Source organism: Amblyomma mixtum, chromosome 5 (genome assembly GCF_055824585.1).
Source record: "Amblyomma mixtum isolate Tamu chromosome 5, ASM5582458v1, whole genome shotgun sequence".
NCBI lineage: Eukaryota > Metazoa > Arthropoda > Arachnida > Ixodida > Ixodidae > Amblyomma > Amblyomma mixtum.
The window spans coordinates 134,953,250-134,976,701 of NC_143016.1; the positions used below are offsets into that span (position 1 = coordinate 134,953,250).

General features: G+C 45.1%; 2 protein-coding genes across 4 annotated transcripts in view; one reads left to right on the plus strand and one right to left on the minus strand.

The window, feature by feature from the left end:
* Positions 1 to 8,154, minus strand: part of LOC149343828 (secernin-2) — a 123,650-nt gene extending 115,496 nt beyond the window's left edge. For 2 of the 3 annotated variants that reach the window (XM_089546064.1, XM_089546063.1), the window contains exon 1: positions 7,992 to 8,154. In XM_089546064.1, the coding sequence (XP_089402190.1) occupies positions 7,992 to 7,995 (4 nt within the window). In that variant the 5' untranslated portion in view covers positions 7,996 to 8,154. Of the gene's footprint in view, positions 1 to 6,259; positions 6,538 to 7,991 lie in introns of those variants that run through there. The other variant, XM_089546065.1, reaches the window with a different exon arrangement.
* Positions 8,155 to 8,346: 192 nt separating this feature from the next.
* The window catches only part of kdn (citrate synthase), a 33,440-nt gene continuing 18,334 nt past the window's right edge, over positions 8,347 to 23,452 (plus strand). The window contains exons 1-2 of the mRNA XM_089546062.1: positions 8,347 to 8,514; positions 23,007 to 23,060. Of these exons, the coding sequence (XP_089402188.1) occupies positions 8,467 to 8,514; positions 23,007 to 23,060 (102 nt within the window). The 5' untranslated portion in view covers positions 8,347 to 8,466. The remainder of the gene's footprint in view (positions 8,515 to 23,006; positions 23,061 to 23,452) is intronic.

Sequence of the window (23,452 nt, forward strand, 5' to 3'; positions counted from 1 at the left end):
CCGTAAGCAAGCAGTGAAAATTAAAGAATCATTTAGCACTTTTTCTGATATCAGTACGGCGTTCCACAAGGTTCTGTTCTGGGACCCTTTTTGTTTAATATTTATGTAAATGATATGGTTAACCTAACATTAAATGCAAAATTATTTCAGTATGCTGATGATACAGCTTTAGTGATATCCCATGAATCAAGCCCACTCGCACTGAAATTACTTCAGTACGATATCAATAAAATAGTAGACTGGTTATCTGGAAATCAAATATACATAAACATAAACAAAAATGTGTTAATATGTTTCAGAAATCCGCACAGAATTTCGATCTTACCCAGTCGGTTCTACTGCATGGTAGCAACTGTGCCAATTGCGAATGTTCGCCACTACCCTACTCGAGCAGTGTTAAATATCTTGGCCTATATCTTGATTCCAACATGTGTTGGTCTTCCCAAATTGACTATTTATTAAAATGACTCCGTGCTCTTTCTGTGCAGCTTTATCGTATAAAATACACTACACCTATAAACTTGCGTCACCCTGTGTATAGATCTTTAGGAGAATCTATCCTTAGATACGGTGTTTCAGTGTATGGTTCTTGTGCACCTTGTAAGATTAAGAAGGTAGATAGTTTCCTGTGCAGAATCTCCACTAATTTATTGTATGGCACTGCTCACGAGAAGTCCGACCATAACACCAGAATGGTTAAAGCAGTAGTTATTCCTCTGCATGACTTGTACTTGCAGGTGGTAGTTCTGAGAAATTACTTTTCAGCACAGTTTAAACAGCCAGATAAAAAACCAGAGTCACTTAGGCACATAGCGCGTTATAAAGTTTCCAGGGTTTACACACATTATGGTAAAAGGACACGACAGTTCTAAAAACCCTACCATTTTAACAAACTACCTGCTAAGGTGTTTGGTTGTGATTCATTGACGGCTGGGAAATCTGGACTGCAAGCGTGGTTTGAAAGTTTCAAAGAAAGGAAATACTGAGTTGCTTTGTAATTTCTATCTTGTTTTTGAAATTTGTGTTCCATTTATTAACTGCAGATTTTCTTTGCTTTACATAATTATCAATCGCTAAATTTGTTGACTGAACTATATGTAATATTTCAGCTTTGTGTTATTGCTTTTATTTTCTTCTTCTTCTTCTTCTTTATGGATTGTAAATTGTGCACTTTCAGCGTTTTGTATTGACCGCATGCTGTTGTGACTGCCGTGGCCCTCCCACAAGCGCTTGCGCTTCTGCGGGCACACGCTATGTACTGTGTATTGTTACGACCCAACTTGAGACCCGCGATGATAACGGTTGCGGATTCAACAGCGGAAATTTCGAAAGTAAATGTTGCACAACGTGATTGGGTCATTGCACCTATGCATATTTATGGTACTCGACACAAAGAAAGGGAAACCATTCTCAGTGCTTTACGAGTTAAAGCAGTGCTAACAATTCGAGTAAAGCTGTACGTAAGCATGTGAAAGGGGAATACTATAAAATCCAACATTTCAGGTCAGTCTGGTGTAAAATACTTTAGAATTACCAAAAGCACATTGCGAAAACGCCAATTAGCTTTCTTTCTAGACACGAGACTTCTTCAAGTTTTGTTGTTGACCTAGATGCCATTTCGACTGGATGCCATTTTCGCACTCCATAGCGCCGACAGCTTTCGCTTGTTAAATCTACGCGCTGGCATATGCCATTTAGTCTGAAAAAAAAGAAAAAAAAAGTATGCCGTGTTGGACAAAATGTGCGGCTGAACAGAGTCCCGAACCGGTTCGGAACGGTTCCTTTGAATCGTTCCGGTTCGGGTTCAGTTCCAAGATGGCGAAAAAAGTTTGGGTTCGGTTCGGTTCCAGTTCCGGGCAAAAATTCGGGTTCGGTTCCGGTTTCGGGTTCAGGTTCGGTTCCGGTTCGACACCCTGGTTACAACTAAAGAACGAAGCGGCACACGCAACTCAGAGGGAGCTCTCCAGCCAATCACGTCGATTTGTGCGGCTGTGCATGCAGCCAAGCCTGCGAAAGAGAGCGAAGGAGTCGGCGCTTTGTCCCCGTGTCGCCGACGGTGGATGTCCTTTGTTCGGGATAAGGCTAAAAGAATAATAACGCAAAAAGAAAGGAAAAGATTTTGCTGCCCCGGCATCCGCCATCATCTCTAGGAGCACCTGAGCTGGAGCAGGGGAAAAGACAGGGAGAAAGGCGAAGGTACTAGTAGGTGTGGTGCCCCCGTTTATTGTCTCAGCTGCACTGGCCACTAAAGGGGGAGAGGGGGGGGCGAGAGGGCTGGGCTGCTCACCTTTCGCATATGTCCGCGCGAGAGCGTCTTTTGCGCAAAAGCGCTGAATGTTACAGGTGGGGTCATATTCGGCAACAGACGGTCGTGGCAGCTTCAGTCTCCACTGCTGTCGCGGCGCACCTGTGGAGACCGAACAGAAAACTGTTCGGTCGACGCGTTTGGTTGGGCGGTCTCCTTTGATGGGCATGTGCTGCTTCGTTCTTGAGTTGTACCCGACTTATATACCACATGGATTCATTTCAGCGGTGGAACATGGCGCCCTCTGAACCACGGCATTCGTTTGAAAGAAGTGCGAGTCTAGTTCAGGAAAACTGCACCTGCTCCATGGTTAGTGCTGAAAGAGTGCAGCTGCAGCCGCCATGGAAGCAGATGATGGTTTGCGGGTTGTGATAAACGGCGGAGACTCAAGTAACTTTCACTCGTCGACAAGCTAGAACGCTGCTCGAGTTCTCCAAAGAAACGGATCGAGGCTGGTTCATGGCGACATGTTATTGTGATGTGCTGTTTGCACATTTCTTCATGAGATACGAGATGTTGGCTGCCGCTGATGTAGGCTGTAAACAGCTGGCTGCAATTCATTGGCATCGCAAAGGCTAGCGACGACCAGGCCTGCACTCGACCATCCGTTTTGGAAGCAGACAGTGCCAAACTGCGCTCAAAGTGCCGGAACTAGCGGTACACACCCGCCGCACCGCCGCTGCCGCAGAACTTTGCCGAACTGGTGCAGTGAGTGCAGGCGAATCGAGCGCTCTCCAACTTCCCCTCCACAGCGCTAGCCGGAACAACGAACAACCGGCAGCACGAAGTGAAAGCCTGTCTCTTCCCTTTCCTGTCGCTTTAGCAATGCCAAAGCTGTCCTCGAAAAATAATACGACGCCCAGAATGCGTTTCGTAGCGTCAGGTGAAAAAAATTGGCAGTGGCTTAGCTCTGCTATGCCTGGATATACGTAGCGTAAAGCGCTCCGGTGTTTCGGCCGCACGTTTCGCCTTGGCTGCTCGACGGCGAACTTCCAGGCGACAACCTCGGGATCGGAAGAATTTACATTTTCCAGTCTTCTGCGCCGTTTGGCAGCGGCTCGTCTCTCCTTAGCTTACTAGAGCTTACATGTTGAGCGCGACCGCCATTTCTCCGCGCCCCCTCCTAGCGCATGCGCAGTAGCGCGCGGCGCAACTGTCGTAAACACGAGGTCACGCGTCGGAGACTAGCGCACGCCGGCGGCGCCGGCAGCGAGGAGCTCGCACCGGCTGTGGCGAGGAGGCGACGCACCTGCGGACCTGCGTCTCTCGTGACGTCACGCGGTTCTCACGCATGCGCATAACAGGCGGCGCACACTCGCGCATAACTCCGCTCTGACCCGCGTAGTGTGGCTTTACTAGCTTTACGCTACAAAACAATCCAGCAAAGCAATATGGCGGCAATCTGCTTGGAAGTTCGACACGTAACACTACATAGGGCAAAATCGAGGCAAACGTGCAAACATCGTAGAGGTATCGTTCCCTCTCGTGAACACCTCCTGATTGTAAATGTTTAGCAGCGCCACACTCGTTATGTTTTTGAACTGTGATTATTTAGTACACGTGCATGTGTGTAGATGGCGCTACTTACTACATTTATCGCATGTCGCTGCGTTATTGCTATTATTGTTTGTATTCTGTGGATTTTGTTGTTGGCAATTGTTACAAGTTGATTAAAAGAATGAGAGACCGACATTTTAAGAGTATATTTGCCAGAAAAAAAGAAGCCGCGGAACGTTTCAAGAGCTTGTGTCCTTCATGAGGAGAACAAAAAGGTAGCTAAAATCAACTAGACATTGCGCATTCCCCAAAAGCCGTAGAGTAAAGGCGATGCTTAGCCGCGTAGAGCGAAGTATTAAGTTTCTTCACGCAAAATCTCAAAACTGCCACGCGCTGGTTACCTGAACAGTATTGCATTCCGTTTTTAACTATTTCGAAAAAACGCTAACTTTGATCAAGAATAACTTTTAAACTAAACAAGGCAGACGGATGAAATTTTCAGAATGGAAGAGCGATTAGACGATCTCAAACTGTAAAAATATTCGCCGCAGTGCAATGCATATCCCAAAAGTTATTGCAGATTACATTGTTCTGTTTTCTATGCTTTTCAAACATGCGTGGCTAATAAACTAATCTATACACGCAGTTCTAAATGCTTAAATATGTTCATTAGCATCCGATCTCAAAGTATCTCGAAAGATATTTCTCTAGGTGCAAGAGGTTTTTCACAATTTTGCATTTCCTGAGACAAGTTGAGCTAAACTGCCAGTTTTCATCTTTGCGTTTTCTTTTACAGTTGAAACAAATTTGCAGCTACCGTTAAACAAAATGCATCTTTTGAAAGCAGAGAAAAGCAGCTTTTCGGAGATATCTGAACCATATTTATGAAGCGAACGAGTGAGGTACAGTCGACGTACAAATATCGCCAAAAATGGTTCCCGCTCACCGTCAGAGTGGGACCGCCACCTTAATGCCAGCATGGCTGCACAAATTTGTCAAGCGGCACCATGCATGCATGTGCTCAAGCTGTGCTGTGGGTGATGTTGGTTTTTGAGGAAAAGAAATGGCACAGCATCCGTCTCACATATCTCGGTGGACACCTGAACCACGCCGCAAGGGAAGGGAGGAAGGAAGGAGTGAAAGAAGAAAGAGAGAAAGAGTTGCCGTAGTGGAGGTCTCCGGAATAATTCTGACCGCCTGGGGATCTTTCACGTGCACTGACATCGCACAGCACACGGGCGCCTCTTGCGTTTCGCCTCCATCGAAACGCGGCCGCTGCGGTCGGGTTCGAACCCGGGTACTCCGGCTCGGTAGACGAGCGCCTTAACCACTGAGCCACCGTGATGTTGGACATTTTGTGCTAGTGCGCCCATGTTTTCCTCAAGAGCGTGAGACTTCTCTGCACTGCCTAAGGACATAGGATCTGCCTCTGAACTGCATCACTAATGTGGAACGTCCACAAACACCGCAGCGACGCGCCATTCGAAAAAGTAAAACATGCACAGAAAAATTTGGTGCCTAAGCTCCTTCGAGTGCAATACCCTTCCAGTCATATGTTGACCTATCTTTAACACATGACTGCCGGCTACAAATTGCACAATTAGTAATCAACGGACTGCTTCTCTTGCTATTTTAGTGACCACAGTTTGGTGCAAAAAAAAAAAGAAAAAACAAGCACCTTGCAAAATGAACTCCATAATGTTATGGCTGAACAGTTGTGCCAGTCATTCCACCGAGGCGAAATTCTAGAGGCCCATAAACTGTGCAATGTCAGTGCACATTAAAGAACCACAGCCGGTCGAAATTTCCGGAGCCCTTCGCTACGGCGTCCCTCACAGCCTGAGTCACTTTGGGATGTTAAACCCACATAAACCAAACCAAACCATAACAGGTTAAAGCCTGAAGAAAGTAGAGGAGTTCAAAAGGTATAGCGTTAGTTATCCGAGCAAGTGGAGTTGTTTGCACCTCCGCCTCTTCGTGCATATAAATCCCCGCTTTATACCAATCACCCCTTTTCAAATCTTGCACTGAACTTCTGTATAGAACTCATTTCTCTGTGCCAAGCTGTCTTCAAGTAAATGTATAGATGCACGTGTATACCCCAAGGGGAATAATGGATGTGCATTAAATTAGTGGGCAGGTGTAAGGAAAAAAATATTATAGCTCAGCCTATTCACAACATTCAAAGCGCTTGTAGAATTCAATTTTGCACATCCTGTCTCCTTCAGAGCAGAAACATTATGCAGTCAAAATTAACTCGATAACTAAAACCTGGGTACCCGAGATCTGTTGAAACTATGAAAAGTAAGCATTTAGTCGTATCTCAGATTCCTTTTAATAATATATTAAGCGATGTTCCCGGAACCAAAGCATCCATTCGAATAAACCGTATGTTCGAATTAAGCGAGTACAGATATATATATATATATATATATATATATATATATATATATATACCGCGACCGAACGTAAACTGACGCCGCCAGACAGCGTAGATGCGCCTGTTTGCGATTTCTAAACAAAGTTGAGGTGCCGACATCGATCGGTTGGCAAGAAAAGAGAACGGCACGTGCTTTATGACAAGCTCTCAATACGTGCTCACTTATTCCGATACAGATAAAGCAGCCGAAAGAGGAGACTTCTGCTAACTACGACGCGCTTGCAGGAACTCGAGGTAGGCCCCACCGCACAACGCAAAAGGCTTGCAGTGAAGACTGCACAAGAAAGGATACCCAGCCGAACGAGTTATACAGAGGCATTGCTCGTTCGCATTTGTTTGCTGTTCGTCTCGATTTTGCTTTACGTCGTCAGTGTGAAAGACAATCGGAAAAATCGGGGCCACGGAAACGGTATACGCATTCCGCGTTTCTATAGATACGCCGCAGCGCGCACCGCTTCCTCGGTTTGCAGCAAAAATTATCTCCAGACGCGCAGACCCTCCAAAGAAGGAAATAGAACGTAAGTACTTGCAGCAACTCTTGCGCAAGTAATAAGTACATGCCCCGTCTGGACAATAAACACATCTCGCAGCTCTGCAACGCGCGTCGTGGTTGTAAATACTCGATCATAACCGTTCAGGGAGAACGTTCTATCTAATCTCGAGATAGCACATATACTGAAGTCACAGCAAGTTAAGCCCCGGCCCAACCAGCTGGTCGACTGACCGTGCAAAGAGGAATTAAATGGACGCGTGCGATCGAGAGCCGACTTGCTGGTATAATATAAAAATTTGTTTATTTCTTTAATACCAATTTGCAAACGCCTGCATGCCGACTTTCTCCACGAGCGCCGATGCGCAGTATATCGGACTGAGATTGATAGGGGAATCAAAATAAGGTAGCACATGCATGCTGCTTCTGTTTATCTGAAACTTGTAGCTTTAGAAACCGCATTTTTCCATTCCTTGAACTTTTTTTTCCCCCTTTATTTTATGCGCTCTTTCGGGTCCGACACCTCGTTTCCAGCGCGGCCGTCAGTCGCCGAACGAAAGAATGAAACCAGTCGGCTAGGGTAGCCAGCAATTGTCCGCCAAGACACGCGGATGCCTTCCGCAGACAGCGCTAGAAATGTAGGCCATTCGCAGAGAAAAAAAAAAAGAAGAAAGAAAAAGCAGCAAGAATGGGCGACGGAGAGAAAGAAAAGCTAAAGGGCGGAAACATGCAAAGAAAATGGTGCAAGAAGAAGGTACAACCCTGCCGGTACCAGGAAAGCATATTTAAAACGTCACATGGATATGCTGGAGCATTACACTGCGATTACATTAATCATATATAATAAACCGGTTGAAATGCAAACTATCGACCACAACGCGAAAGACTGCGTTATGCAAGCCCCCCAATGCACACTTCCCGAGTTTTGGATCACCAGAAACAACACTGCTGTTCAGCTCGAAACTGCTGATGTCTAGGTCGCCACCCCGCGATGCTCCCCAAATATTTTGCTCGAGATAACCCCGAAGTTCGCCGCTTTTCTGGAAAGAGAAAGGTTTCCCAGACTCGCAGGTCGGGGAGCGAGAACCGGTAAAAGAAATGTCATGGAGCACGCGGCTACAACAGTGTGCTGCTGTCGGTTAGAATGACTACACCCAACCGAGACAAATGTATCGATTGGTGCGGCATACGAAAGTAGAAAGATGCCGTCCAGATCGCACGAGATCCGAGTGGAAAACAAAGTTTCACGAGGCACGTACCCATGGCGAACAGTTTGATACGGGTTTCTTTGCAACCGGCCGACGACCAGGGCCCGCACTCTACGGACAGCAGCGATGGACGATTGAATCACAAACTCCAGAGTAAAGTTCAAAAGCTTCGCCCGCTTCGCCTGCGCTTACCAGACGCCGCGCACGCAGGTGGGTTGGCAGCGCAAAACCCTAAGATGTGAGGCGTCACGCCGTATCATATTAAGTAAAAGAAATCAATACAATTCTACTTTTTAATTTACTTAATAAAATTACAAACTTATTTTAGGGACGTTTACATTTATATTGTTACAAATTTATTTTTATTGTTGACACAATGTTTTGAGCATTTTGTTACACTTCTTGTTTTCGGCGTGCCCGACCCTTTTCCCATCGTGGGCTTCCAGGAGCTGCAGCGACCGGCGAGTTTGGACGTTGCTTACCCCCCAACTCGATCATCCCGGCCTCTCTAACGAACATCACCGGCATGGCTCTCTTTCGGTTACTCCCAGCTCGCACCATCGTACAACCTCAGGTGAGCTAGAAGAGTTTTTCTGCTTTGCCACCCCCGACTCGACGCTTCGCCTCTGAGCCGACCTTCGTGGTGCATATGCGCTTTCGGAATGAATGACCGCGTTGACACAGTTAAAGGTGCGTTTAATCCTCACATAACGGCTGAATCGGCTCCGGGACCGAATTTCCAGGTTGTTAATTCATTGATGACTGTTGGACGCTAATTTAATTAGCTGTGGCTAACTGAGTTTTCCTCCTTTCGAGGTCAACCAGGTCGACTAGACGCCGCGCGTTTGTTCGTATCCGCGCTTCGCTGATTCCCTCATGGACGTGGCTTTCGTTTCGTAAACATCGCGCCTTAAGGCTCCGAGCACCGTATTTCCGAGCGAGTTGCACTTTGAGCGAGAAGCGTTTTTCAAGCGCCGAAAATAGAGTCCGATTTCGGCCTGGAGTGAGGCGCCGGCTGACTTTTTCCCGGCGTGCTAGCTTTCGTCCAGTTCGTGTCCGGTCTTGCTTTGTCCAAGTGAAATGTGTTTTTTTCAGTACCCTATCGCATGATGTCGGCAAAAATAAGAAAAAAAAAAGATAATCGGAGCGGCGCGCGGCTCTCGGCTTAATGCTGTCTCGCACCGCGGTTATTTGCAACGTGGTCTCATTTTCCACCTCCACGCGTTCTCTGAAAGACCAGTCTTCGGGGGCTACCCCGTCGAGGAACGGGTTAACTTTCGCCCGTGGGCTCTGGCACGTTTCACCACGCACTCATTTTCCTCTTTTACGCACTGCGTAGCCTTGTGGTATCGGCTCGCTGCATGGCACAAAGTATACCCCCCTACATCGGGGTTGTTGATTCCGTTGCACACGTGCGCTTGCCGTCAATTTTTTTTTTGTTTCCGTTGCGTTGCTCTTTTTGTGCTGCTTCATCACCTCTTTCTAACGAGAACATGCCCACTCGCTGTGCAAATGAATAACGAATTCCGCTGCGCTTATTGCGTAAAAGTTTCGCTCGTATGATTTGTAGCCGGGTCGTTCGCTCATCGCCCCATCCTCGTCAAGCCACCGACGGCGAGATCTTACCCCTCCCCTACCGTTTAGTCGCGCCTCTAAAGCGGAGGAGGAGGCAGACAGGTACTTGACCTCGCTCCATATGCAAGACATCTTTCAGCAGCGCCGCTAGTCGTTCCGTTAGTTTCGTTTGGCTTGAATGTCAACCTTGCGACCTTCGTCTCCTGTCTTGGTTACAGCACGCTACTACAAAACACCACTGACGATGAAACGAACGAAGGAAAAGACAACTATAGACGCATCGTTAATAAAAGCATTGTTGAGGGCACCAGAGAAATTTAGCTTGTTCACTCATCTTTCTAATAGGGCTTTGCCCTACTAATTGAGAAACGAGTAGGTCATTCCTCCATTCAGTGCAACTTGCTATCAAACACCTGATTCCTTGTTGTCCGTCTTATCAGCTTCCCACTGAATAATTACGTAATATTGAATGGTTTTGTGTCTAACGGCATTCGTGCCCTGTTGATTGCAGTGCCAAGTATTTACTCATAATATCAACCATATAGCATTACACGAGGTTCTCTAGTGTCAAAAACTTGCTAATAGAGCTGCGTCATGTGCACTGTATGCACCGTGGATGCTAAAAGGGTTATCGCGTCTTGCCGGAAACCGTCTGATATGAGGCTCGTGTGCAAAGTGCGTAACTGCTGCCTGATAAGCGTTTTTTGCACGTGTAAGTCGGATGAGTGAGAATCTGGGTCTTTTTCACGCGGAATGTGGAGTGCGTCCTTAGGTGCAAGACTGACACTGCACTTTTATCTGGTGCTTATCTCCTCTGTGACACCTAGCTCCTGTGGCATTGGCCTGTAGGGGCCGCTATCTTATCCGGTGGAAGCTTTTTTGAGCAACACTCCCCAGACTAAATACGCATGGAGACGGGGTCACGACCGCGTAAGATAATGCTTGACCCACCTTGATTTTTAATGTCCTGTGAAGATGGGCGTACGGGAAGAAGTCCTTGGGTACAAAATGAGGTTAATGACCTTGGACTCGCATAGCGTCCTGTTCTACTTGCTGCTGTATTGTATCAATATGCTATTGAGGGCAAGCCCAGGCAACATATGCAATTATTCGTGTGCCTTAGTTTCGTGCAACCTTCTTTTTTTTGGTGTTTATTTTTAGAAAAGAACGTTGAAGGGCAGTCAAGGCCATTTGATTCAAATCTGTGTGCATTGGCTTTGACCAGCCTGTCTCTTCCTGCTGTGTAGTAATATTTCCCTGATAGTCCCAGTTCTTTGAGAACTCTTGAATCATTGTGGTAGGACAGCAATCTTTCCATGAGCACTTCTGATTCACATTTATTTCACATGAAAAATAATGTTGCTGGCAGTGGACTGAAAACTGGCCCGGATTAACAGCTGCCAGCAGGGCTGTAAGAAAACTCTTTAGCAGAGTTTGTGGATTGAGCCTATAAAAGTAATGCAGAACAAAGCAGCAGTTTTACAGCAATTTCGCAGCTGTGTTCGTGCATTTGAGCAGTGAGTTTTCCGTTAGCTGACAAGGGTGGTTGCTCTTTCTAGGGCATCGTCTCTCAGGCTAGGTTTGTGTGAATACCTGTGACATGTTTAAGCTAGGGAAGCAGAAAGTCACATGGTTGGGCAAGCTTTAATACTGGTTTTGCTGTGAGCTGTGCTGCATGTCACGAAACATATTGATGCTTTTTGTACAACGAAGATCTTATTAGAAGAAGTGTAAAGCATTTAATAGCTTACGTAGATGATCATACCAGGACAAATTTTCTCCTTGCTAGTGTTTCAGAAGTAGATTCAAAGGATGACTTCATAATTAAGCTTGCTTAGATTCGGTTGAATTTGGCTGACTTGTATTGGACCCTGATCAGCCCAATTGTGTTTTGTGAATTTTCATTCCATCGTGAATTTGATTTTTGAAACCAGTCGTAGCAGGGCTGGGAAATAGTTAAAGCCTTAAGAGATGTTCTGCAGGACACCCAGTCAGTAATGGCGAATATGCCTGGGTTAAATCCTTGTTTCATATGCGTGTTGAGAAGCCTGTTCAGTGCGTGGGAAAATTCTGGTTTAAAATTTTCAGCCCGTTCGGCACTTACTTTGCAATTCATGTTTGAACGTAATTTTATCGTGTTTTTGCTATACTCTTGTGGCATGTTGGTTCTGTCCACTGCTGTTCGTGGAGGCAAAATCCTAGTGGGCAGTATACTGTGGATATTAGTGCATGTTAAAGAACCCTAGGTGGTGAAAATTTTTCGGGGCCGTCCACTACAGCATGAAAACCCCATAAAACCAAACTACAGCTGTTTAATTTATGTTAGTCGGGGAACTTTTCACAAGTCATAATGCTTTGAAAAGAAAGAAGCATGGAGGTTGAATAAGAATTAGTAGTTCTACCTGTTGCCTCCAACTAAACAAACTGGTGAGTGGAGCCTAAAGGTTATGGGCAGGCACCATCAACGTTTGATGCTAGAGCTCGTAGGCACTGCACATGTCTGGCAGTCTTCAAAAGCTGGTCATAGGAGTTACCCACGAAACTGGTGTCATCTGCAGAATTCTGTACTGTGCACTTTGCGTAAGAATTTAGAAGAGAAATGTCTGCCAGTTCGTACAGTCGGCCAGCTTTTTAACAGTACATCGTGAATGTTGACTGGCTGGTATGACTACACCTCATCACTGCGCACCGCAACAAAAGCACCACATGCATGGAACATTTATACCGTTGCGACATAGCTCTGCCAGGCTGTTGCTGCAAGTGGTATGTAACCTCCAAGCGCTGTTTGCCCTTTCATCATCAACTAGCGATAGCAGAAGCGCATGTGTTGGTTCGCGCTTTTTTATTTCGAATAAGATTTTGCCATGTGTTTTTCCAATGGCTGCTTGGCATATAGGGCCACCAACAGCTGCAAGGGCGGTACGCGCATGTCGAGAGAGCCTAGCAGCTTCATGCATCTGTCCTCTTTGGCCTTGGTGCGATAAGGCGCTGACATACGAGCTGGCCAATGTTCTGTGCTAAATGAAAAATTTGCCAGCTGTATATAATTTGAACTATTCACATAGACACCGGTGTCTTCAAGCCTGTACAAGGTGCGGCATGCACAACACGGTGCAAGGAAAGTTTCTGAGCTAACTGTCTACAAAGTTTTAGTGAGACAGTGGAGCTTTTTTTATGCCATGATCCCATTAGAAGCAGACCTTTTGTCCCAGCAATTGTCCCATCTAGTCTGCTGGAGTTGAAATGCTTTCTCAGTGCACTTCTTCTTGAAGCTAGGCCTCGAAGCTTGCACACATGCGCCCTGCCTGGTTCTGCAGGCTTTTTAACGTACCTTTTTAGCGTAAGTTCAGTAGCTGAAATTGCTTGTTTGCTTTCGAAAGATTTTTTGTTCCCCGTTGTTTGTCCCTGATGAGCTGCACCTGGGGAAGCCAGACTTCCTTTATGGCTAACAAGCAGGACAGGTGTTAACATTGTCTTCTCAGGTAGATAACGAGGAGAAAAAGCACAAAGCTGTTTGACTCAATTTTTATTTGTCATGTGTGTTGGCGTGCCTTTTTCAACTAAGAGGAAAAAATGGCTGAGGAAGTGAACAGTGGTGGTCAGTGATCACAACAAATTTTAATCGAATGTTTGACAGAGCTTCTGGCGATGTTTAACCTTGAGGTGTGACACTGTGTAATGCTGCTTTCCCGTACAGCATTGCCATTCTGGGAGCTTCTTTTTGGACACTTATGGTGCAGTCTTGCAAATGCACTGGTGAACAGAGGCAGGAATAATGTTTGCTTATGCCTACTTTGAAACAGTACTCTCTTCTGGAGCATATTTACAGGCAGCGTATGAGGTCTGCAGAATAGTGTATTGTCTGTTCTTTTAGGAAGGGGCTGAAAGGGCACTCAGGCCCATCTTAGCTGTGAAGACTTGAGCAATTCTGTTTCTTCTATATAATAGCACATACCTGTTGTTTGTATGCTGAATTTCCACAAAGTTTAATTCTTCCATTATGTGTAATTTTTAAGAAAACTATACTTCTGGTATGGTATCCTATTCCCAGTTAAGCTGTTGTGTACTGCTTGTGAGTTAAAATTGGGTATGTTGCTGTTTTGTGCAGCTATAGTGAGCAGCCGTGAAGTGCCCAATTGTCAGAGGTAGCTGTGTTGACCAAGCTTAGCTTCTAAATTACTGGCACCTTCAGTGAAGTCACTAGTGTCAGTACACTTTGCAGAATACAAGGAACTGCAGAGGTTGGGACAGGTCCTTTTGTGCGCTCTTTCTTGATATTGATAAAGCTGCTTTTTCATTTTCTTTCATTTAACTGTGCTTGTCAATGATTATTTTATGTGATTTTTTTATAATAATTTCTTGTTAGGCAACACATTATGGCTGCGGTGCCAGTGACTTGATGTTTTTGTTTTGCTATTGCTGTGCGGGTTTGAGGAAATTTTTTTCTTTTATTGTCTTTTTTAAGTCTAGAGAACAGCTGTCATGCATGTGCATTGGGAATGGCAGCCTTTTATGTTGTGACTGTCTTGTTCTGCCTGGTGTGTGTGCGGTTCATGCTTCGAAGCTGTAATAATCTGCTGTAACGGTTTTCCCGCAGTCCAAACAGTACTGCTGATGAACTAAAGTACATAAAAAATTGGGACAGCAACCACGCTGGCTGTAAAAGAGGCTCTTTGAGGGCCGTAGTAAACAAACAGCAGAGATGAATGAGCTTGGCCCTGTTTCCCGTCGGCGAAAGTGTGTCCAGATTGCTTCATTGGCATGTGGCTGTTCTCGAAATAGAACTGCGTTCATGGCTGCCCCAAACAGAGTGGGGGTGTCTTGAGTCAGTGGTGCGAGAACTCATAGCTCGTGTGTCTGACACTGGAAAAAGTCAGGTTCTGTTGCCGGATCTCTTTTATGTTGGGAATGGTGCATTTCAATATGCCGCAGTGGCTCAGTGGTTAGGGTGCTCGGCTGCTGGAACCTGAGGACGAGGGTTCGAATCCGGCCGTGGCGGCCACGTTCCTCCTTTTCCTCGCAGTGCAGTTTAAGGTGTCGGCCGAGAAGAGAGGTGGTTATTAGACCATTTCCTTTCTTCAAAAACCATAATTTGTTTTTTTTTTAGCACATTTTTGTTTGGCACCAAGTAACGTGCTTGTCACATCTCTTCACTGTGCCTCAGGTGTGCGAAGATGGGTCCAGTGACAGCATTGTTGCGATAACGTTTTTCAAATGAATGTTGTAACTTCTGGGAATTGCTTATTACTGACCGGCAGTCAACTGTCCACTACCTTACTGACATTAATGAAACTAACCTCTACCAGCGTGCGGGAATGTGTAGTAATGCATTACAAAAGTTTCATTTGCACATTCTGAGCTGTGTTTTATCAAAGCACACCATGTCAGTCTGCTTTTAAGCTTCTGGATTCTTGTTTTATGAGCTTGGCGCACAGTTGTTCAGAATTCTGTCATGTAAACTTTGTGACCCTTGACAGCAGTTAAGGCTTGACACTACATAGTCCATAGTAGTTATTCGAGTTGAAAGGAAGGTCTGATATAGCATATTTAAATCAAAACTATTTCATGCCGTGCCGTTGACGGCTTTTATTCCAGTGCTTTTTTGTGGTCTTTTGCATACAAAGCACGAAGGAGGAAAAGCTAGCCAGTGTGTTACACATTATTTTTAACTGGTGGTTAATGCTAACCGTCATATAGAAACAGTGCAGAAAAATAAGCTAACGCTGTCATTAAACACATTGGCCAAAGGTATTGCAGCTGAGCACTGAACTGATACATAGAATATAAACAGGAAATTCTTTTCTAAACTTCAATGAACTCATAGGACAGCTAAGCTGCACTTTCTATTCTTTATGGCTTTTGTTTAACTGTATGTACTCTTACATAGGGATTCAGAGCTTTATGAGCGGTTTGTAAACAGGCATGTTGATAATGATGAGTTAAGTCGCTTTGGGACGTTAAACCCCATAAACCAAACCAATGATGAGTTAAGTTTTAATAGCACACGTCAGTCTCGGCTAGAGAGCGCCATGGCTATCTTGTTTTTCGTTCTGCCAGAGGTGAAGTTGAACACCCAGTTTTCATTGAGCATTTCCATCCAGAAAAGCACAGCACCAGGTCAGAAAAAAAGCGGGCACGCATCGTAAAACTGGTGTCAACACGACGGCACTGGGGACCGCGCCACGCACTTCCCGCCTACAAGTGGACATTCAAACCGCTAGGCTCACCACCGGGGTGTTTGTAAACAAGACGTGCAAGGCCAGCACTCGCAGCAAAGGGTTCTTCTGCGTTAACCTCTACACTACCTCTGTTGTGTGGACCGCGCAGCTTTGGGCAGTTTCAGTTTCATTCTTTGGCGAGCCCTTGAGAAATGCCCCTTTCTGAATGTGCATTTTTCTTCCATATTCGTTGCTCAAGATGCATCAGCACCTTACCTGGAATGACAAGGGCATTTCTCATGCCTCGTTGACAGTCGGAAAAGGTGAAAAGAAAAGAAAAGAAAGTTTCGCTTCTGTTCTAAAGTGGGACGTAGAGGGGGGAAAGGAAGCCTGCGGCGCTTCCTTGGCTCAGCTCCAGCTCAGGTCTCCTTCGTCCCACTGGCTCGTCGGGCCGTGCATATGCACAGCCGCGTCGCAGTGACCTCCAGTTGTCTCTCTCGCTTATGTCGAGGCATTGAGGACGGGCACGCGCTGGCTAGCCGCACTACACTGCTGAAGGAGAGCAGATGTGCAAAGCGGCTCCAGCACAGTGCGGACATTGGCTCGGTGACGGAAGCGTGCGCCGCGCAAAACATGACGCACCTTTCGGATGCGGTCTCGCTCTGCCCGCCTGAGGTCTGTGTGACGACGACCTGCCGTAGATAGATGGCCCCCTTTTCTCCTTGCCACCAACGCTCTCACCCCCCGTTCACCGCATGGCCTTGTGGGAAGGTCAGACACGAGGGGTTGGCTCTGTTTTGTTAGCTCCTCATATTTTATGGGCGTAGTTTCCTTGTCCTGTTTACTTTTTTTTCTTGCATGTTGGAATTGTGTGCTTGTTTGTCAGCTTTAGTCGCAACTTTACCAGCGTCAGCATTGAAGCCAAACGCAAGCTTTGCGTAGCATTGTTTGACTCGGTGCTTCTTAAGCGCATCAGTTGCAAAACTCCTTCAAGGTCTGCCCCCCTCCCACCACCGTTGGCTGCAACCACCTTTTAGGAGTTGGCAAGCATAAGCTTCCCTTGTAGAAAGCAAACATCCTTTCTTATAAGGGCACCGATGTTAAGGCAGTGCCCAAGAGTTCTCAGGCAGTTTGTTCACGAGCCCCCAGGTGGCACAACAATCTGTATCTGCATGTTTGGGTGTTTTTTGAAAGACTGGGCGAGCTGCATGGGAAGTTTAACAGCCGATGAGACCAAAGTGCTTTGTTTTGCTTTGTGGCCTTTTTAACTGAAGTGACCACAGCAATGAAGCATACTGAGATGTTCACTGCTGCATTGAAGGAGCTTGCTGTACACGAACATTGGTCTGTGCTCTTCCTGTGCTTCGCTGTTATTGAAGATTTCCCAGTTAGAGACTTCAAAATTTTCACCAACGCGTTTATTACTTTTTCTCCTGTCGTTTTAGCATGAAGGATTGCGGCGCTATCAGCTTTGTTGACTTAACCTGTACCAGTTGCTACTAAGAGTAAAGAATGCAGTGAGAGCTTTGGTTTCTGTAACTTTGACATGCATTGAAGCTGTTGAGGGAAATTATCTCTACTCTCTTCTTACTTGCATAAGGATCTCTGTCGGTTTGAGTTCTATGCAATAAAATGTTATATCGATGGTATTCTCTGGGTCTTCTCAAAAGTTTCGATCCCGGCCATAGTGACCGTGTTTTGATTGAGGTGAAGTGTAAAATGCGCCTATGTGCTGTGCGATGTCAGTGGACGTTAAAGAACCCCAGGTGGTCTAAGTTAATCCGGAGCCCTACACTGCGGTGTCCCTCATAGCCCATGTGTTGCTTCGAGATGTTGAACACCTCAATTTACAAAAGAGCTGAAGAGTAACAAGGCTCCTGCTTGGTGTTTCGTTCACACTCTTATGGCTTCACTGAGGCTTTGCTGATCCCTTTAGTGCTGTGCAGCTGAGTAATTAAATGATCGTAATTATTTGAAAACATGTTAGAACATGTTTTTACACTGTAGTACAGTGAGCACACTACCACTCAGTATAGTGCAGGAAAGTGTCTTATTTCTTGTGCGAGCAGTGTAGTTTAGGGACTAGTTTTAGTCTTACATTGCTGCAGCATTAAATAAGTCTGGCTTACATAAACAGTTAGGCTTGTGTGCATTGATGTGGTGGTACAAGAGCATGATTTCATTCATTCATTCATTCATTCATTCATTCATTCATTCATTCATTCATTCATTCATTCATTCAAATACTGCTCAAGGTGAGGCAGAACAGGTGCAAATTCAGCATACTCACACAGTAGTTAATTGAAAAACTTAATGGAGAAAAAAAAAGAAACCGTTTCAGAATTATATTCACATGTGGTGGCAAGCCAACGGTGACATGATTTGACTGGTGGGCCTAAAATGACTGCTTTGTTCCACGCCATGGCCCACTTAATCATATTTTAGTCCGCTGCCGTGGTGGCTCAGTGGTTATGGTGCTCAACTGCTGACCCGAAAGACGCGGGTTTGATCCCGGCCGCGGCGGTTGAATTTCAATGCAGGTGAAATTCTAGAGGCCTGTGTACTGTGCGATGTCGTGCACGTTAAGGAACCCCAGGTGGTCCAAATTTCTGGAGCCCTTCACTACGGCGTCTCTCATAGCCTCAGTCGCTTTGGGACGTTAAACCCCATAAACCAAACCAAACCATGCTAGTATGCTGCAAATATTTGTGTGTAAGTAACGGGATCACAAATGTCAGTGATGTTTGCCAGAAACACCATTCCCATAAAAGATCTTATATGGCAGGGCTGAAGAGTTTTAAAGCAGTAGCTCTTCTAGAAAAGTGCTTGAAACCTGTCGTCTTCCTTTTCACACGGCCGCTCCATGCATGCCTGCCTTTCTTTCTCGACCCTCTCTCGAGCTTGACTGGTTTGAAATGCATTGCCAGGTTCTGTTGTGCACATGCAATTCATGCTGGTGACAGTTGCAAGTGACAGGTGGTGGTACCTGCCAAGCATGCACCTTCCACTTTGCATGTGCAGTAGATGCTTAGTGGAAGCTGATTGCGCCTGCAGTGCTGGCTTGCGTTTGTTTTCAACCAGTTTTTGTGCGTAGCGGACAAATTTTCGAGCACTCACCAGAGGGTGCCACCTCTTGTGAAAGAGGTGGATTAACCCCTTCACCGTTTTGTTATGTCAACGAATTTCTTAACAAAACTGCTTATTTTTTTTATTCCTGATTTCGATTAATATTGCAATAAAAACCATGCATTCGATCTTTAAAACAATATTTGAAGGAAACATGAAGTCAAATTAGCATATTGAAGTTTATTATTCCTCGCAATACAGAAAACCAACTTCCTGCAGGTAATAAGCGATAAATATATTCAAGCAAGTCATCAGGTGAGCTTATAGTGGTCTAACCGGGAGCTGCGAAAAAAGGAAACCGAGGGGGTCGCGTAGGGATGTTGCTGACGTCGATCTACATCCACTGTCGTGCGCTCGCGATGTTGCATCAGAGCTGTTCTCTTCTTCATCGGAAGAGCTGATCAGCACAGCGTCATCACTATCGTCCTCGCTCCCTGAAACAATGTACACTTCGGTGTCTGAATCACCATCGTTTGAAGAAGGTGACGAGGAAGAAAAGCGTCTTTTCCGAGAAGACGGCTCAACAAAACACGCATCGCCTCCGCCGGACACCATTTTTAAAACCCAGGTTGCCATACGAAAAACATGTTTATGCGGTAGAAGAAAACGAAATTATCAGGTCAGTGCTGCCATCTGTCGACTAAAATGCCATCTAAGCCCCCACACGAGCGGTGCTCGTCCGAAACGCTGAAAGGAAGAACCTATTCGGCGAGGACGAGCTACAGTCGTCCAAAACGGTTTGGGGACGGCTTGGCAAGGACGAGCCCAGCTCGTCCAAAACGGTTAAGGGGTTAAGCAAGTGGTAAACTAGGCTCAATGTGAGGTACACTGAAAAGGTGGTTGCTGTAAGCAACTTAGTGAGAGGCATATAAATGTGAGTGTTTTGCAAGATTCTGGAGGTTAGTGACCTAAAGTTGGTAATGCTGGAATATCGCTTGTAGCCTCAGCCAGTAAAAGAGGGGGGTCTCCTTTTGTATTCTACATTGAAAGGGTTTCCATGTGCAGATGTTCTTGGATTGTGGCAAAGTAATGGTTGCGTTACTTATTACATTGTTGTTGTGCGTTACATCAAGCATGGCTGTGTTCTCGGGAAAATGAACATATCTCGCAGTAGTTTGCTAGTGTTGGGGAAATGTTCCCCTTGGTGACAAAGGAGGAGTTATTAATAAGAATGTTAAAATGCACTGATACAAGATGGGTAACGATAGGCACTTTGTATGATTTCTGATGTTGCTTTTCATGTAGTGTGCTTATCAATTGTTCTGCTCCAAACTCCTGCTCACTTAAGCTTGTCTCATTCTAGGCTCAGCAATAATATGAAACCTGATAATGGAGCAAATTAACTAGGTCCTGTTGTGTTTTACATAAATAAAGCCTGTTGCATATTCTTAATATTCAAGGTGGCCTACAAGAAGTGACTTTGTGGAATGTCAAGTAAAAGATTAATCAGGCTTGACAGAGTGGTAGCCACTCTCAGGAATAATGAGCACGAGGTTGAATTTTATTTTAATTTTCCAATTTCAGGACTCATATTTTGTCTTTTAAGCATATACACGTAAAAAACGTAAGAGTGTCATTCCAGCCTGTTTTCCTCTTTTTCCTTTAACCCTTTGGCTGTGTTTTTTTTTTCTTCTGAGAAAGGGTGCCTCCTAGGGATCAGTCTTTTTAGACATATCCTTCTTAATCCTTGAAGTGACTAAATTCAATGCAAAAATGAAAAAAATTACTACAGATTGTGTTTCAGTCTTAAGGGATCACTTGTGTTGGAGAACGTGCACTGCTGTGCCATAACAAAATGACGGTGCATAACAGAACGTCTCGAAGTAAACTGAGCAGAAAAAGTGGAGAGCGATAACACCACAGTGGAGTGCTGGCAGTAAACCAAGTGAAGTGCCAGATAAAAATAATCTCTCGCGCACTGTCGCAAGAGCAAGCGATGTGTGTGGATAAAGGAAAACTGCGACTGCTGCATTACCTTGCAAAGTTTTTTTCCTTCACAAGATAGATACACAAACAAAATTGTTTTTGCACTCCCGTTAGGTGCAAAATTTTGAACGCACCATTACTTCTGTACTTGTGTGGCAGGAACCATGTTGGGCACACCCGTGCTGCCATACATGTATGGCAGTGACTGTCAGAGGGCTAACTGATAGTTTTTGGAGCTATGTTTAAGTCACATACCCAGTACATGTGTGCAGCGGTTCGTGAGGAGGTTTCACACAGTGGTAACAATGTTCTTACTTTGTGTGTAGCTCTGAGCTTGTAGGCAATCTGTTTGTGCAGAGCTTTGTTGTACTTTGGGGCCCTGTCACTGCTTGATAATTCCTTTATCTGGCCTTCATCTTTTTTTCACAGCGCTAGTCTAGCTTGGGAGTTGTGGGAGCACCTAAGTGAGAAAGATGTTGTGTAGAAACAAATGTTGCATAGGTCGTTTTGAAGTAATGAGGTTTGTGACCCTGTCATCTTTAGAGAAAAAAATGTTATCCTGTTGTCGTGAAATGTCTGTTCTCTCCGTTCCCTTTTCTGGTTGGTTGTTAAATTTTTTACGATTGCTTTATGATGTTAAATTTGCTTATTTAATTTCCACATTTCTCATGCGGAACCCACCTCACATAATACTCCAGCCGGAATCTGTAAACTATTTGAAACCGGCCATGGTGGTCGAATTTCTATGGAGACGAAATTCTAGAGGCCCGTGTACTGTGTGATGTCAGTGCACGTTAAAGGACCCCGGGTGGTCGAAATTTCCGGAGCCCTCCACTACGGCGTCCCTCATAGCCTGAGTCGCTTTGGGACGTTAAGCCCTATAAAACCAAACTATTTTAATGAGTGGATGGATGTATGAATAAATAAATAAATAAATGATTGAATGAATTCAGTAAATAAATACAATAAATGAAATAGAGTCACCTCACCTGAATGTGCACACCTCTCTTTTGGAGACCAGTGATTTGCGCAAGTGTACATTTCTGTGCTTTTAAATTTCTCCTGTAGGCTTTAGCTACTTGGGCGGCACTCATGTGTCACGGGGAAACAAATATACATTTTCATTTGACTTGAGACTTGCATCTTCATGTATTATGTATGCTTGCCATGAAAGGCAGCTTTTGGGAGTGTTAACTTCAGTGTGGCTCCTCTTCCTAGGGTCTCTTTTTTCCTGCCTAAATGCCCTTCCTTGTTTCTACACACTGGCAAATACCCTGCCTTGTGTTTTTGTACGGCAGCGTTAGAGTTGTCATGCGGAAGCTCCGCCCACAAAATGTGCTGATTGGTTGAGATAGGTCACATGACCTTGTGACGTCCTCACAACCTGCCCACCAGGCTGTGAGCAACCTAATTTCTAGACAGGAACCTGGATAGAGAATCAAAATCAAAAAGTAGAACAAAAAAATGATATACGCAGATATTGGCACCGCCACAGCATTGTGCCTGCTCCTACAGCTAGCAGTCTGGATATGACAGCTGATGGACCGATAATTGCAAAGAAACTGACACACATACAGAAGTTGTTGCGAGAAAATCTGCAACAAATGTGAAATCTAACGCTGTCGAATTCCCCTCATAAGATGAGTGAAGCCGCTGCGGTGCCTCAGTGGTTGTGTTGCTCGGCTGCTGACCCGAAAGACGCGGGTTCGATCCCGGCCGCGGCGGTTGAATTTCTTTGGAGGAGAAATTCCAGAGGCCCGTGTGCTGTGCGATGTCAGTGCATGTTAAAGAACCCCAGGTGGTCGAAATTTCCGGAGCCCTCCACTACGGCGTCTCTCATAGCCTTAGTCGCTTTGGGACGTTAAACCCCATAAAACCAAACCAAACCATAAGATGAGTGAAGTATCCCCATGGTTTTAATCAACAGCACTGCATTTTGTAGTGGCTTCCTGCCTTTTTGTATTTTAAAGGAATTACGGCCTGTGCATGTCAGCAATAGTTTGCATCTATTGACCTCTGAAGAGGCAGGATAGCTGCTACAAAGTGTAGCAATAGATATGGTAATAATGACGAACTAGTAGTGGTACTACAGCATATGTTAGGCCACCACAGCAGCTCAGTGGTTATTGTGCTCAGCTGCTAAACCGAAAGACGCGAATTTGATTCGCTCATAGCCTGAGTCGCTTTGGGACCCCATAAACCGTACATGTGGTAACATTTTCTTTGCTATGTTTCTTTCATGTGCTAACCACTGTTCTTTTTTTTTTTTTTTCACTTTCAGAAATGCCTCCCAGCACTCTCAGTATTTTCCAGGAATATTTCGGCAGATTCTACAGTGAGTAGCAGTCTTCAAGCATTTGTTTTTTGTGGTTATTTTTTTTCTTTTCAAAAATGTGCATTTTTACTGTGCTGCATAGCAGAAGCACTTAAGATTGCGTAATGTTCATAATAATTGAATGGTTCATAATAATTGAAAATTAAATGGAAGTAATGTTTGGTAAAGACTGAAAAGAAGCATTTTAACACTGTACTTTAGATGTGATAGTCTGAACAGTTACAAATTGCACCCTTGCTAGTCAGGTGTTTAAGGGAATCCCCGTAGGGGGTAGATTAGTAACAATGGAGTAATAGGGGATATTCAAAATTCCGCAAGTGCGCTTTCCCGCATAACAATGTTGCCCCTAACAAGATGGCCGACTTCGCTATAAAGGAACTACATGAGCTTCA